This window comes from Salmo trutta, chromosome 17 (assembly GCF_901001165.1).
Source record: "Salmo trutta chromosome 17, fSalTru1.1, whole genome shotgun sequence".
NCBI lineage: Eukaryota > Metazoa > Chordata > Actinopteri > Salmoniformes > Salmonidae > Salmo > Salmo trutta.
In genome coordinates, this window is record NC_042973.1 from 44,395,308 (window position 1) to 44,411,663 (window position 16,356).

At 42.2% G+C, this 16,356-nt stretch overlaps 1 protein-coding gene and 1 pseudogene across 2 annotated transcripts in view; both read right to left on the reverse strand.

Annotated features, from left to right (window-relative positions):
- Positions 1–452: 452 nt before the first annotated feature.
- LOC115152266 (rab15 effector protein-like) lies at positions 453–1,850 on the reverse strand (annotated as a pseudogene).
- Positions 453–16,356, reverse strand: part of LOC115152265 (liprin-beta-2) — a 105,203-nt gene continuing 89,299 nt past the window's right edge. Inside the window, exons 14-27 of one of the 2 annotated variants that reach the window (XR_003867450.1) lie at positions 15,039–15,077; positions 14,530–14,668; positions 13,201–13,336; positions 12,900–13,028; positions 12,604–12,754; positions 11,917–12,028; positions 11,712–11,800; positions 11,193–11,315; positions 10,975–11,100; positions 8,262–8,450; positions 7,530–7,727; positions 4,387–4,452; positions 2,089–3,891; positions 453–1,874 (exon numbers count right to left, since the gene is read on the reverse strand). Coding sequence is in view for 1 of the 2 variants with exons in the window: in XM_029696954.1 (XP_029552814.1) it covers positions 1,851–1,874; positions 2,089–2,148; positions 4,387–4,452; positions 7,530–7,727; positions 8,262–8,450; positions 10,975–11,100; positions 11,193–11,315; positions 11,712–11,800; positions 11,917–12,028; positions 12,604–12,754; positions 12,900–13,028; positions 13,201–13,336; positions 14,530–14,668; positions 15,039–15,077 (1,581 nt within the window). In the remaining variant the exon portion in view is untranslated. The remainder of the gene's footprint in view (positions 1,875–2,088; positions 3,892–4,386; positions 4,453–7,529; positions 7,728–8,261; positions 8,451–10,974; positions 11,101–11,192; positions 11,316–11,711; positions 11,801–11,916; positions 12,029–12,603; positions 12,755–12,899; positions 13,029–13,200; positions 13,337–14,529; positions 14,669–15,038; positions 15,078–16,356) is intronic. The other variant, XM_029696954.1, reaches the window with a different exon arrangement.

The following is a 16,356-nucleotide window of genomic DNA, read 5'->3' on the forward strand; positions in this document are numbered from 1 at the left end:
GTCCTATAATTCCTATAATAACTACAACCTAAAACTTCTTAACTGGGAATATTGAAGACTCATGTTAAAAGGAACCCCCAGCTTTCATATGTTCTCATGTTCTGAGCAAGGAACTTAAACGTTAGCTTTTTTACATGGCACATACTGCACTTTTACTTTCTTCTCCAACACTTGGTTTTTTGCATTATTTAAACCAAATTGAACATGTTATTTATTTGAGACTAAATAGATTTTATTTATGTATTATATTAAGTTAAAATAAAAGTGTTCATTGTTCATTCAGTATTGTTGTAATTGTCATTTATTACAAATATATATAGATAAATATCGGCCAATTAATCGGTATCAGCGTTTTTGGTCCTCCAATAATCGGTATCGGCATTGAAAAATCATAATTGGTCGACCTCTACTCAACATACATATTCATTTTCTAGACAAGATAACTCAAGACATCCAGAAATACATATTTTATTTATTTTCCAACTCCATCCTCTTTTTTTCATTTTTGTTTTACTACTTTTAACAAAAAAGAATCCACCTTAATCAAATGAACAGTCATTGACTTAGAATCATGTTATGGGTGAAGATACCACAATGTGATCAGTCATTAAATCCATCATAGAAAATACAAAAATATTTTATGGCAAATCATATTTGCTGTATTTTAAGCTGTAGAAAGATTTTAATGTCATTTGGTAGTGAAAAGCCAATTTCCACTCTGGTGCGATGCCAGTGAAATGTTAAGCCCATTAAAATAAATACTAAACACAAGGGGTGTGAGCAGCTGTCAGCAGGCATGGGTCAGTAGTTTACACATGAGACATGGACACAGGCCAATTTCAGCACACTGGGTCCCCGAGTCCCAGGCAAGCATAAACCCACCAAGCACAACAGTCCCCCCCCCCCCATTTGAAACACTACAGTAGACACAGAGAAATGTAACAAATGGTTGCACGGTCATCGATCATACTGGTCAGGTAAACTTGATGAGCAGAGTTAAAGGGTCACCGTCTCTCTTGGTGACGAAAGCCTGTAGCGTTCCTGGGGGCGTATATAAGAACCTGGACCCTTTTAAAGAAATTCTCAATGAGTGCCCGGTTGTTCTTAGTCTTCCTATAGCATTGTGACATTTGTTGCTCAGCACCCTATAGATGTTGCCGGAGTCGCCCTTGCGGCCAAAGGAGAAAGAGGGAGTAGCAGTCATTACCGATGGAGACGCAAAAATCCACCATCCTCTCTGCCTTGTTCCTATTAGCAGACTCAGTCTTGGCCATCTTGCATGGATTCAGTATATACCACCGGGGGGGAAGTCCTCTGCCGTCCCTCCCCCTCTCAGTCAGGCACAGGATCTGCACGGCGATCTAGATGCAAGGGTTCTTGGTGGGCCTATCCAGCACAGCCCACATCCAGTCAGCACCCAGAAAGATGCGCTGCTGCTTTGTCATGGCGGTGCTGTTGGAGGAGTCAGTCATGTGGAGGTGGCTGCTCTGGGTAATGTAGGTAATTAGGAAGATCTCGTTGAGGGCTGTGGGGCTGGAACATGTCCTCTGGGTCCAGGGAAACAGGAGGTACTCCTGGGTCCTGGCGGCAGCTATCCCCACACAGTATTTGGATAGAGGGACAAAATCGTTGGGCTTGTTGAGGATTCTCCCCAGGGTGGGGAATACTCTGGGTATGTCTGGGGCTAGTGGCTTGCTCTCTCTCCTCCCCCACAGGGTTGAGAAATTGAAGTTCATGTTGGGAATGGTCGTGATCGAGGCTGGTGGCTTCTCCCACCAGGTTGAGATTATCTTGGGAATGTCCAGGGCTGTTTGTTTGTTCTCTATCTTCCCCATGTCTACAGGATTAGGTCAGAGGGTGGTTTCCCTTATGACCTGAACATACGATAACAACAGTATAGTTTTTTGTTGTAGAAATGATCATTTACATGAAAAAAGTGACATAGGTTATACTTGTGTAATAACATGGATTGAGGGTACAGAAGGGTATTCAACCCTAATGGAACCCTCAACCCTAAAAATATTTAATTGTACTATGTTTTCTCTAGAATGGTGAAATAACTACAAAAATAAGTCAATTAAAACTCACCAGTATGGGTCTGCCTTTGATGTTTGGAACAGCTACAGCCCCTCTCTCCTCTCTGAAACCCTAGTGAGATATTGTGATGTGCTGGGTTGATGCAGATTAACCTGCGATAGGATCCTCATACTGTACAGATTATACCTGGGCTTGTACACTTCACTGGGCTACCTAATTCCCAGGGAGCAGGCTTCCCTTAGTATTTCCTCTCTTACAGAAGCGATCCTCCATTCCGGTGACTGTTAAAGAGACTTACTTAAAGGACTACATCTGCCTATGCAATTATATGCGAATTATGTGTTAAAGCATAGAAAAAACTGTTTCTTATTGGTCATATACAAATTAGCTGTGTTAAGTGTTGGTGTGTTTGTTTGCAGTATGTCTTAGTGCATTGTTTGCATCATGGATGTGTCCAGGTAATGGGTTGTTCCATGAAATGAGTCCCTTTTGCATCCTTTTGATATTTTAAGAAGAAATTGTGCGTAAATATGGAAGTTTAAAAGACTGTTATATTAAGTGCCCTTTAATATAGACCAAATTGATAATTCAATGCATCTGGTTTTAAATACGCCTATAGACTTGCTAAAGTGCCAAAATTCTGCATTTTGACATGTCCCTCTGTGATTTTAACCCACTTAACCCCAACATTTCTCCAAGTTTTCACCTTCATTGAAAGCCCTGGTTATTTTGTTGCTTTGTCAAAGTAATTTCTGAATATTATTATTTAATTCATGAGATGTGTGATTTATTTTAAGGTAAAAAGAAAAAAGTCCCTCATTTTAAGGTCAACCCTGTTACGTGAACTGAACTCTCGTTGTAATATGGTGAAACTATTCCTTTTGGAACATAAAAAAAAGAAGAAACATTGAACATCTTATAGTCAAATCCTAGTGTAAAAGCAGGCCAGCTGGTTCTATTCTTGTAGGTTGAGCATAACACGTCAACCCTGTCACCCATAGATAGACAGGATAGAAATGTTTTAACAATTTCCTTTTTTTAAAGCTTGCATTCATTTGACCCTCATCTGTTGCACAAAACAAGCTTCCGTTCCCCCTCTCACAAGAGGATTTATGGCTGATTTTAAGATGAAATCGTCAACCCTGTTACAGTTACCCCAGTTACTTTATGTGGCACTTAATAGGCAATTGCTATTGTCTTTTGTTTTTCATTTAACCTCTTGAGATAGGAAAACATGATTTTTTATGAAGTTGAACATGTGCTCTTCATGACAGAATGTTAAAATTAGGTTAAATATATATATATATATTTTTTTAATCCAAATTAAACTACCCAAAAGGGACTAATTTAGTGGAACAACCCTAATCTAAAAAAAAACATACAAAAACTGAACAAAAAAGTTGTGAAATAGTACAAAATAATACAGTATGTGCAATCCTACAGGCTAGATTGCATAGGGGAAAAAAGCATGTCCTAAAAGCTCAAGTGGCATGTTATAGGCCTATACCTTTCACCAAAAATACAAAATACATGCTATTTACTCTAGTTTGGGGAAGAGCTACACACCAATGACGCATGTAAAACAGAATTCCTTCACCGTTCATTGTGTTCCTGTCACTAATACAGAAGTAGTATTCATTATAGTCCTGTATTATGATGAGGTAAGGGGTATGGCCAGTTGAGATTGCTGGTAAAGCCTCCTGCATTGAGGTTAGGTTGAGGTATGAGGCAGATAGAGGTTTCCCTTGGTTGATTGGCTGCGTTAATTAGTGTGGCCAGCGTAGCGTCCTCTCAGACTAGTGCTGTTTGAGCCCGTCTCATCTCCTTCAGAACTTCGTCTCGGCTTAGCAAATACTGAAAGCAAGAAGGGCCAGGGGCTGGGGTTAGCAGGAAGCATTATTCTGCAATGTTTGTCAGTTAAAGGCTTTAGAGTAATGTCCCTAACTTTAAAATCTACTTGTCGAAGCCTGTTTATTCAGTTGAAACCTCCACTGTCAGGAAATATAAGAACAACATAGCACTGTAGCATTGAGGAGAAATACAAAACATAACAGCCAGTGGCGTAGCGCAGTTTTGCAAGGCCCCACCCGCAAGGTCTGAGCCAGGTACCCCCCCCCCCTAAAAATAGGGGGGTGGGGACAGCTAACTTCCTGAAATTCAACCACGGGGCAGGGAGAAATATTTGCAATACCTCCAGGGGGATCCCAGAGCTTGTGGGCGCTGCGGGGGTGCATCCTACACCAGTGTTAACAGCGTAACAGAAAATACTTTGTTAACTGGTTAGTTTATTAATTATTTACAGTATTGTCAAAAAGCTTGTTGAATGAGACGGATTGAGGAACTACTTACTGTGAGTTGGTTTATTCCCTCAGAAAGAGCTTCTATCTGCAGTACGGTCCCCTCTGTCACCGCCATCTGCAAAGTCAAACACAACACCTAGTTCTGGGGCTACTGTACTACTGACAGGCCAGGACATCAATGACATACAGGTAACTGCCATAATAATGGATACAAAGTATATTGAAAGCAGTATATTGAAAGCAGGTGTGTGGTTCCTGAGTTAATTAAGCAATTAACAATCCATCGTGCTTAGGGTAATGTATTAAAAGTATTGTGTCTACCATAGCTATGCCCCCATAGGATGACAATGCCCCAATCCATAGGGCACGAGTGGTCACTAAATAGTTTGATGAGCATGAAAACGATGTAAGCCATATGCCATGGCAGTCTCAGTCAACCCAATTGAACACTTATGGGAGATTCTGGAGCGGCGCCTGAGACACCATTTTCCACCACCATCAACCAAACACCAAATGATGGAATTTCTCATGGAAGAATGACGTTATATCCCTCCAATAGAGTTCCAGACACTTATATAATCTATCACAAGGTGCATTGACAAGGTGCTGTTCTGGCTCGTGGTGGTCCAATGCCGTATTAAGACACTTTATGTTGGTGTTTCCTTTATTTCGGCAGTTACCTGTAACACTTTGTTACTTCCATGCATGATGGATGGCAGGGTAGAAGGATCTACTGTAGGTGCTGAGCAAGCGCCACTGTTCAAGTCATAGGTCACGTTCCAGGCCGACTACATTGCAGTCGTTGCATTGCATAAACCAATGAGTTATGGCAGGTGTCTGCAGTGAAGTCAGCCTGGAACATGGTCATTATGGATTTATGATAAAGATGTACCTGCAGATGGTTGAGCCCCTCCCCCCAGGGTGCATGATGGGATAGTCCTGTTCCAACATGCACTCCTCCATCTTGCATACAATGGGCCAATCATGATGATCAGAAGCATTGATGAGCGCTAGTTAGTGAATGATACTGGTTAATTAATTATGCATTCTGATGTCCCTGTACCGTGCAACGCAATTCATTACAGTGCATCTTTGATTCAAGTTCTTAAAACTGTAAATATTGATAATGGGCAGAGATGATTTCAACATAAAACCGAGACAAGACTACTTTCTTCTCTAATACGAGAAGCATGCTTTGTACAAAGATTGCATATATTAAATAGGTTATCAGGAAGAATTCCACTCCTTTATCACACTTATGATTTTTATTGACGGATTTGGATAGTACTATTTACAATTAATGACAACAAGAGGGCTTCCTTGATTGAAGCGTAATCTTTAACTATAACAAATATTATAACAGTCACATTTGAAAAGAACAGTGCATGATAATCACAATCTGGATTCCGTCAAAATGTACACAGCTATACAATCTCATTGTACTTTCCATTGTACTTCTTTCAATTTACCAACATAAATATATACCTCCATATGCAAATATTGCACAACTTCATTCCACAACTGTCTGACAAACAAGCAACATTGCTTTCTACTGGTTAGAAAAACATTTTAAAACAATGGATCAATACCATTAGGTGAATCTCAAATATATTTGTGTTAAAATGATCAATAAAATGATGCACAATGTTGTTTACATCAGTGGCATAATCTTAGTGCGTTAAAGGGCTGATGTGATAATATCAGAAAGCGTCATGCTCATATGGGGCACAAGGGCACATGTAAAATGAATTACTAAACTTCATTTTTAAGGACACATTTCATTGTAATTATTTATAAAAAGATCTCTTAGCAGTATTTTGCAGAGGGGGCACACTGACTGGACCAGGCAAAGTGTACCCCCCCCCCCCCCCCCCCCTCCCCCAAGTAAGTGGTTACTTCCAAGGTGCACCCTGGAGAGCAAAGATATGCTAGGACACACACAGCGTTTGATTTTGATTTTAGATGTCGGTGATGGGCAGGACTGGCAGGAAGTAGGTTTGTAAATGAATTTGATCAAGCTACGTAGCCAATTGATTCCTTCTTAATAATGAATAAATAAAACAAAAATGTTTTGTTGTTTCTCTGTATTACTAGCCACCTTACAATTTTATGAAGTTGGTTCCCGGTCTCCCAACCTCATAACAAGCTATCAAGCCATTTCGGGCTGTCAATCAAGTTAGAGTAGCTTGTCCAACTATCTTAGATGGCATGCCTGCTGGCAAGGTTGCCCAATTTTGGAAATGCAAGCAATTACTAAATGTACTGAATAAGACTCACATTCCTTCAGTCTTTTACCCAGATTTATGCAGAGAAGCATATTTAATTTATTTAAAAAAAAGAACTGCCAGTCAGGAGGATACTGACAGCTCATGAGGTATGCTTAGATATGCAGAAAAATACTTTAAATGTAATCTGGCACCTTGTGATAATATCATGATATTTGTGTAGTAATTAGGATGCCATGATATGTTCCTGTATTGATGATGTGTGTTATGATCCCACGTGCTGTGTTGTAATTTGGAAGTAACATCCTAGGCATGTTAGTGCAATATATTGAGATGTGGGATTTACAACAGTCAGAATGACACCCTCATTCAAATTACAATTGAACAGGTAAAGAGGTATGCTTAGATAACCGATGCAGAAAAACTGTCTTTTTCTTTTAACATTGAATTAGGCATAATGATTATGGCTCTAGATGGCAGGAAAAAGCTGTTTCAGGTGTTTGAAAATTGCAAAATTCTCCAACTTCCAGGGGGCCACCACCCATACATCTTTACATACTTTGTGCCATCTCTAAAATAATAGTACATGACACCCCTGGCTGATATATCACAGCTGAACACTAGGCTTGTAGATCCACAGAGAACATAGGTATTTTGACCAATAAACCCAGCTCTGAAAAATATCTGTTGTGATTGGTCAAAAGACCAATTAGTGGAAGAAAGATCAGAATTGGGCTTCCTGTGTAAAAACAACCTAAGTATCCAGAAGCAGCTCATGCCCAAGGCTAGGTTTGGTTGTTGGGTGTTAGATGATGGCACGTGAGGGGTGTGGAGGTGGGTGTGCTGGGGTGGGTTTTGGGTAGCGTTGGATGGGCATAGCAGGAAGAGGTGGGGTTATTGGCTGCAAGCTGAGTAGTGATGGGTAGGTAGATACAGTAGTGTGACATCATCAGCTGTATGGCCCCACCTGCTCTCGTCTGTCTGGGTCTCTGTCCAGGATTGGGCTGAGGCCCCTGAAGCCGGAGTAGGGCCGGTGGGCCCCGTTCACCACCGCTTGGAGCTGAGCCTGGGCCTGGGCCGCCTCCAGGGGGCAGATGTAGTCAGTCGAGTCGTCACATCGCTTCTTCCTCAGGTGGCCGAAGTTTGAGAAGCCCAACTTCTTTGGCTGAATGGGAGGACATGCTTTATGAACAGACTGAGATAAAGCTGTGTATCATTTCTATTCTATCCCTTTAACCATAATCAATGAAAAGATTTCTAAACAGTGTACAAATGGACAGTGCTGTTTAAAAATGGTTCCTAAAAGCCTAATTGTGCTGACTAAGTACATTATGCTATCGCTACATTTTACCTCCGCACATTTTCTGCTAGCCTTAAAAAAAATGGTGGGTGTTAGAGATACGTGGCGCTACAAAAGCCTGCTGCCCGAAAAGCTGCTTGGAGCAGCCCTGGTCTTAGAGCTTAGCCAGGTCTGAGGTGTCGCACTAAGGATTAAGGTGCCTATCTCTTGAAAGAGATGGGGGAAAGGGAGAGGGATAGGGAGAGGAAGAGAGAAAGAGGAGAGAGTGAGAGAGGAGGATGAGAGAGCAAGAAAAGGAGAGGGAGAGAGGAGGGAGAGAGAAACAACAAAAACAAGGGCTCCTAACAGGGTGGTGGTTCAGCCCTTGGCGTACTACAGTACAGTACTGTCATCTATTACCCTGACTTTGGCTGTGGTGCTGAGGGGAGTGTAGCCAGACGACTCCATGAACTCCCTCTTCTCCTGCTGAGCCTGGGAGCCCACCAGCATGTTGAAGTTGGTGGCCAGGTGGCGTCGCAGCAGGGTCTTCTGAGGGGGGATGTTCAGCAGCATGGCCAGGGTGTCTGAGTTAAAACGAGGCTCCAGAATCTGGGGGGTCATTAGAGAAGATTCAGAGGAAGATACAGGCTGGTTGACGTTTATTTTCATGAATCTTGCACTGGAGCAGAACTGAGCGATTTTAATAGTTTGCCTAATGTCAGTTTATGTGACAAAACAATCAAGTACAGTGCCTTCGGAAAGTATTCAGACCCTTTGACTTTTTCCGCATTTTGTTAGGTTACAGCCTTATTCTAAAATTGATTACATAAGTTTTTTCCCTCATCAATATACACCCGATACTCCATAATGACAAAGGAAAAACCTATTTTTACACAAGTATTCAGACCCTTAACTCAGTACTTTGTTGAAGCACCTTTGGCAGTGATTACAGCCTCGAGTCTTCTTGGGGGTGACGCTACAAACTTGGCACACCTGTATTTGGAGAGTTTCTTCCATTTTTCTCTGAAGATCCTCTCAAGCTCTGTCAGGTTGGATGGGGAGTGTTGCTGCACAGCTATTTTCAGGTCTCTCCAGAGATGTTTGATCGGGTTCAAGTCTGGGCTCTGGCTGGGCCACTCAACGACATTCAGAAACTTGTCCCGAAGCCACTCCTGCATTGTCTTGGCTGTGTGCTTAGGGTCGTTGTCCTGTTGGAAGGTGAACCTTTGCCCCAATCTGAGGTCCTGAGCGCTGTGGAGCAGGTTTTCATCAAGGATCTCTCTGTACTTTGCTCCATTCATCTTTGCCTTGATCCTGACTAGTCTCCCAGTCCCTGCCGCTGAAAAACATCCTCACAGCATGATGCTGCCACCCCCATGCTTCCCTGTAGGGATAGTGCCAGGTTTCCTGCAGACGTGATGCTTGGCGTTCAGGCCAAAGAGTTCAATCTTGGTTTCATCAGACCAGAGAATCTTGTTTCTCATGGTCTGTGAGTCTTTAGGTGCCTTTTGGCAAACTCCAAGCTGGCTGTCATGTGCCTTTTACTGATGAGTGGTTTCCGTCTGGCCACTCTACCCTAAAGGCCTGATTGGTGGAATGCTGCAGAGATGGTTGTCCTTCTGGAAGGTTCTCACATCTCAACAGAGGAACTCCAGAGCTCTGTCAGAGTGACCATCGGGTTCTTGGTCACCTCCTTGACCAAGGCTCTTCTCCCCCGATTGCTCAGTTTGGTTGGGCGGCCAGCTCTTGGAAGAGTCTTGTTGTTTCCAAAATTCTTCCATTTAAGAATGATGGCGGCCACTGTGTACTTGGGAACCTTCAATGCTGCAGATTGTGCCTTGACACAATCCTGTCTCGATGCTCTATGACAATTCCTTCAACCTCATGGCTTGGTTTTTGCTCGGACATGCACTGTGGGACTTTATATACGTAGACAGGTGTGTGCCTTTCCACATCATGTCCAATCATTTGAATTGATCACAGGTGGACTCCAATCAAGATGTAAAAACATCTCGAGGTTGATCAATGGAAACAGGATGCACCTGAGCTCAATTTTGAGTCTCATAGCAAAGGGTCTGAATACTTAAGTAAATAAGTTATTTCAGTTTTTTATTTTTCATACATTTGCAAAAATGTCTAACAACTTTGTCATTATGGGGTATTGTGTGTAGATTGATGAGGATTTTTATTTATTTCATGCATTTTATAAGGATTAAAGGGGCCTGAATACTTTCCGAATGCACTGTATAGTGTAGAGCAGGGGTGTCAAACTCATTCCATGGAGGGCCTGGTGTCCGCAGGTTTTTGGTTTTTCCTTTCAATTAAGTCAGAGACAACTAGGTGTGTGGAGTTCCTTACTAATTAGTGACCTTAATTCATCAATCAAGGACAAGGGAGGAGCGATAACCCGCAGACACTCAGCCCTCAGTGGAATGCGTTTGACACCTGTATTATGGCTGATACACAAAAATAAAAAATAAGCACAGGAAGCATAGAAATAGAGGATATAGAACTGATCTACCACTTCTTAGACTTGCTATTGATGAGAATGACAGTTCTATAACTCACATTTCTATCTGAATTTGGTCAGGTTGCCCAGAATGTTACATATTGCAGCTTTAAGGTTAGGGTTAGGCATTAGGGTTAGCAGTGTGGTTAAGGTTAGGGTTATGGTTAGGTTTAGGTTTAAAATCAGATTTGATGACTTTATGGCTGTGCCAGGTAGTGACCACTGCAGTGCTGCCTCCAGAACAAGAAATGATTAGTAAAAATGCTAACCTGCCTACATACAGGTGATTACACAGAAAGTTAGGATGGAATGAATTGGAAAAATAGGCAGCGTCTACACGGGCAGCCCAATTCTGATCTTTTTTCCCACTAATTGTTCTTTTGATCAATCAGATCAGCTCTTCAAAAGAGCTGATGTGAAAATATCTGATGTGATTGGTCAAAAGACCAATTAGTGGAAATTATTAAATTAAAAATAAAAGTTTCTTTAGTCTCTTAGGAATTGTATGCAACCATACATGTCCCATTATGGACATATTTGTCACTATAACGGCCTGAGCTGAGCTGAAATGCAGTAGAAAGGTATAAGAAGGGGCTGATTCAGTCATTGGGCCCTTGTACTTACGATAAGGCCCCCGTGCACCCCGCTGCCCCTCAGGTTGGGAGCGTACTCCGCCAGGTCCACCGAGCGAAGCCACTCCATCACCCTGTGGTTAGACCACTGAACCACCTCCGAGGGAGACGTCTTGTTCTAGTAGGAAATAACACATGTCCTAGCAAACACAACTACATACGTGTGTAAATGGAAAAACTCCTACAAACGTGCACATGCACGTGTCTCACCTCATCCCCAGGCCTTCTCTTCAGGCAGTTGGGGTTGAACTTGTTGACATGGAGGACGTGGATAGCACACTTCACACTGAGGTGATGGAGCTGACTGGTCACTTTCAGGAACAAGAGGTTGTTCTGAAGGAAGTTAATCAAATATGTTGTGCAAGTTTTTGTCTTTTTTTTGTACTGGATTTAACTACACTCCTAGGAAAAAAGGTGCTCCATAGGAGAACCCTTTGAAGAACCCTTTAAGGTTCCAGGTAGAACCCGATTGGGTTCCATGTTGAACCTTTTCTCCAGAGGGTTCTACATGGAACTCAAAATGAGTTCTACCTGGAACCAAAAAGGGTTCTCTTATGGGGACAGCTGAAGAACCCTTTTGGAACCCTTTTTTCTAAGAGTGTAGGAAGTCCCTTGAGATCTCTTTTTCGAGGGAGACCTGAAAGCCTTATGAATTATATACAGTAGCTGAGACACAACAGTGAGACAAAAACGACTAAGACTACGATGAAAACCGATGGATGTCCTTACCACTGTCAAGTACTGAAGCATTCTGCCGTCTACCCTTCCCTGGTGAAACTGATCCTTGTACTGAGGTAAACCAATGTCATCAAGCCAACCTTTGAGGATAAACCACATAACAACCAATTATACTGGATCGATTACACAGAGTATAGCACCAGGTTTGCTGAATGTTGAGTGAATATGTTGATGGCCTCTACTGTGTCCTACATACGTGTGACCCAGATGTGGTCCAGTTCAGAGGATTTCTCTGTCAGTTTGGTGCTGAACGACTTCAGGGCCAGCTGCAGCTTCTTTCTGTGCAGTGGATTCTTAATCCCCATCTCCTGATATCAAGATTAAAATGAATCCAGGTTATGAGCACACTATTTACTCCAAAGTGAGCACTGCAAATGACAGTTTTAGTAACTGGATTTGGAGTCACTTGGCACACTATTTCACAATTGTGATCAAGATTGAAACAAATGAGTTTGCCCTGCTAGTTTGAGAACAGCCTATATATATTGATATGACGTTTGGTACAGGAACCTGTCAAATGCAACAAAAAAAAAACATAGCGGAAACATAGCAACCAAACTAGCTCAAAACAACAACAAAGGTTGAGCAACATGATGTGAAAGACGGAACGAAATGACGTCTTGAGAACTAGAGAGGTAGAACTAAATGGCGATGAGAATGCTGCAATGACTGGACAGGTAGAATGACTGGAGGGGACGAGCTAAACATTGCTTTGACAGCCATACTGATGGAGATTATACAGTGTGTTGTTAGAGGAACACCCAGCTAACACAGAACGTTCCCGGAAGGATGTCCTTGCCTTATTTGACAAATAACTTTCCAACAGCGTTCTGGGAACCAAAATAAGTTAGCAGAGTAATTTGTGTGACTGTACAGTGAGTACCTTCTCTAAATCCTGTGGTGAGGCAGAGAGGAGAGTTTGCCCGCTGTCGGCCCAGTGTCGGGCCAGAATCACATACTGTCCCAGCCCATACTCTTCCAGCCAGCAACACACCTGCTCCGGAGTCCACTTGGAGAAGGGCGTCTTCAGATCCCTGCAGGAGAGGACAGACAATTGATTGGATCATCAAGACTGGAATCTAATTAATACATTGGCATTTTTTGTATATTCTTGGTCACATGCATGTTTAAGATAATACACTGTATTTAATGTATTTTATGATAGTGTCCGTCCCATACCGCACAGAGATCAATGTCTCTCCGGCCCGGGCCAGGCAAGGGCCGGCGGTGGCTCTCAGTCCCCCCCTCTGAAACTCTCCAGGCTCAAGGTCCTCTCCCTGCAGGCTGCCAGACTGGGTCTTCCTTATCCTTGGGTAGAGGAGATAGAACACATCAGTACCTTTGCTAGGCCACCACCTCTACCCAGGATGACAAATATCAGATCGTCTTCCATTTATACAACTAGTCTCTGAATAAATATCTCTAAAAAGATCTTCAGCAGTGTGCCCTTCGTGTGTGTGTCGGCTGTACAGGTACTCACTTTCCCCAGAGCTTCTTGATGCCCCGGTGGTTCTTCTTGTTCTCTGGAGAGACAGGGGACTGCTGTCCTGAGTCCACTCCAGACGACAGGGGAGACAAGTCTGACAGCGTGGACTCATCCAGTCTCTCCGACTTTCCTGTGAGAGCAGCATATGGAGTTTTAGTAAGTACTGTAATCTATTTAAAACTGTCTTCATCATTTAAGCCATTGTTCTATTAATTAAAGTAAGTCATGCAACGCTTCAAGGACACTGTATTTCTTCAATTCTTTAGGGCCTAAAGTTGAGGTATTATCCATGCAGGACCCACCCATATCAAACAGATCATGCTTTCCACAAGATCCTGCTGTGCCAGGTTAGCCAAGCGAAAAGTGAAACAGGAAAGCATTAACATTGTTAGTGCGCGTCAGCATTTTCAGCTAAATTACACACAAAATGTAAATGTTGTCTTAATGGATGCCAATTAAAATCTTTGAAGACAAATTAGTTTTTCGCATATTTAATAAACATGTTTAATACACTGAAATTAAATGATGGTCTGAGGCGAATGGGATGTCAAGTTGCATCTATATTTGTTTACAGTGTATGGTTAAGCAAATCAAATCAAATCAAATGTATTCATATAGCCCTTCGTATATCAGCTGAAATCTCAAAGTGCTGTACAGAAACCCAGCCTAAAACCCCAAACAGCAAGCCAGATCAGCCATGGTCTACCTCTGTGCACACAACCCTCACCTCACGTGACGACGCCTAAGTAGCCCTGCTGTGGAGGTTAATGTAAGCTTTGTGCACTGCAGCACCACTCACTGATGCGAGAAAAAAGAGCCAGGCATAATCGGAGATGCCTCTCTCTGACTCACTGAGGGTCTTACTCCCTCCAACACAGGCTGGAGTTATCAACTTTTAGTCACAACTTTAATCCATAGTGAAAACAGGGGCCTGGTGCTTTGACATGCATGAGGCTTCTGTCTGTGAGAAGTAGTACGGTACCTAAAGCTGGAACACTGGCACTCCTGCAGCGGTCTTCAGCCATAATACAAGCAGAAAGCCACGCAGAGCAACAACAAAAAAGAGGACAGCAGAAACAGTACAACAGCAAGTGGAAGATTAGTACAGAGTGAGCGAGAATGCAGATAGCCACCCCATGCAAACCAACCACATTGTGAGAGAAGAGTGGAACAGTGCAGTTGTTAAAACAAACCATAGAAGTGTCTTTATTCAATTTATAATATACATCCACGGAAGGTTTTGTTGTTATTTGTTGTTTGAAACATTCCCAGAAGGCTGTTTGATAAAAATGACAAGCAGCAGTGTTTTAAGATGTGACTTACTTAGGTGAAACTCACTGTCCTCGCTATCGTCAGGGGACAGCTGGTCTGGTGTAGAATACTGCTCTCGATCCCCATTCATGTCAGGTCGAGACAGCTTCCCTGGTAGGGTCTGATATTTGTTCATTTCCATGTCCTGATTCTGTGGGGAAGGGGGGGGGGCATGGTTACAGGCAAGTCACGAGTCTATTCAAATGTAATTAAATGGCATCTGTTAACATTAGATTTCAGTTGAAATGCTGCTAAATTACAGAACAGAATTTGAGAATCAGATTTATATTTTGTCCATGACTATCATTGTTAATTCGATTGGACTGCCATTGGAGTCACAAGTGTTCAGGAGACAACAGACAAAAGGCCAATTTCAAAAGCCTTAGGGGCATCTAGAGTATGATCGCTACAACATTTGACAGTTTCGGCTGAACCCTTGGCTCTGTTCCGGTCAGATAGGATAAAGTTAGCTTGTGTGAGATTAAGGGTTAGTGGTGGTGAGATCATGCAGTAGGAAATACCTCTGAAACCGGTTCAACTGGTTGACCCACCACTACATGCTACAGGAGGGGGGAGCGTGCATGTAACGAAGAGAACACACACACTGTTAGTATAGTAATGTATCGACATCATCAACTCAACAACAACAGTCTTAGAATACATGCACACTACCGTTCAAAAGTTTGGAGTCACTTACAAATGTCCTCGTTTTGGAAAGAAAAGCAAAAAAAATTTGCCCATTTAAAGTAACGTCAAATTGATCAGAAATACAGTGTAGACATTGTTAATGTTGTAAATGACTATTGTAGCTGGAAACGGCGGATTTTTTATGGAATATCTACGTATGCATACATAGGCCCATTATCGGCAACCATCACTCCTGTGTTCCAATGGCATGTTTTGTTAGCTAATCCAAGTTTATCATTTTAAAAGGCTAATTGATCATTAGAAAACCTTTTCGCAAATATGTTAGCACAGCTGAAAACTGTTGTGGTCATTAAAGAAGCAATAAAACTGGCCTTCTTTAGACTAGTTGATTATCTGGAGCATCAGAGTTTGTGGGTTCGATTACAGGCTCAAAATGGCCAGAAACAAAGTCTTCTGAAACTCGTCGGTTTATTCTTGTTCTGAGAAATGAAGGGTATTCCATGCGAGAAATTGCCAAGAAACTGAAGATCTCGTACAATGCTGTGTACTACTCCCTTCACAGAACAGAAGGCCTAGAAGGCCAGCATCCCGAAGTCGCCTCTTCACTGTTGACGTTGAGACTGGTGTTTTGTGGGTTCTATTTAATGAAGCTCAAACTAGACACTCTAATGTACTTGTCCTCTTGCTCAGTTGTGCACAGGGGCCTCCCACTCCTCTTTCTATTCTGGTTAGAACCAGTTTGCACTGTTCTGTGAAGGGAGTAGTACACAGCGTTGTACGAGATCTTTAGTTTCTTGGCAATCTCGCATGGAATATTTCTGATCAATTTGATGTTATTATAATGGACAATAAATGTGATTTTCTATCAAAAACAATGACATTTCTAAGTGACCCCAAACTTTTGAACGGTAGTGTACGTGTTTAGCTGTTTTTGCTAGGATAACAGTCATCAGAAGCTAAACGGTTATGTATTTTTGTTAGTGCACGCATAACGTTTCTAATGTGTTTGGTCAATTACAAATGAAGCACATGCTGCATGTCTAAGATGGATATATTGTAATCGTAAAGTTAAATCAAAATACAGAAAAATCTACTTTTGGAAAGCGCATATTACAAGCTAGCCATTTAAAAGGATGGTCCCCTGATCTAATTGAATCTGAACAACCCTTTAACTGGAACAGCACAGGCAAA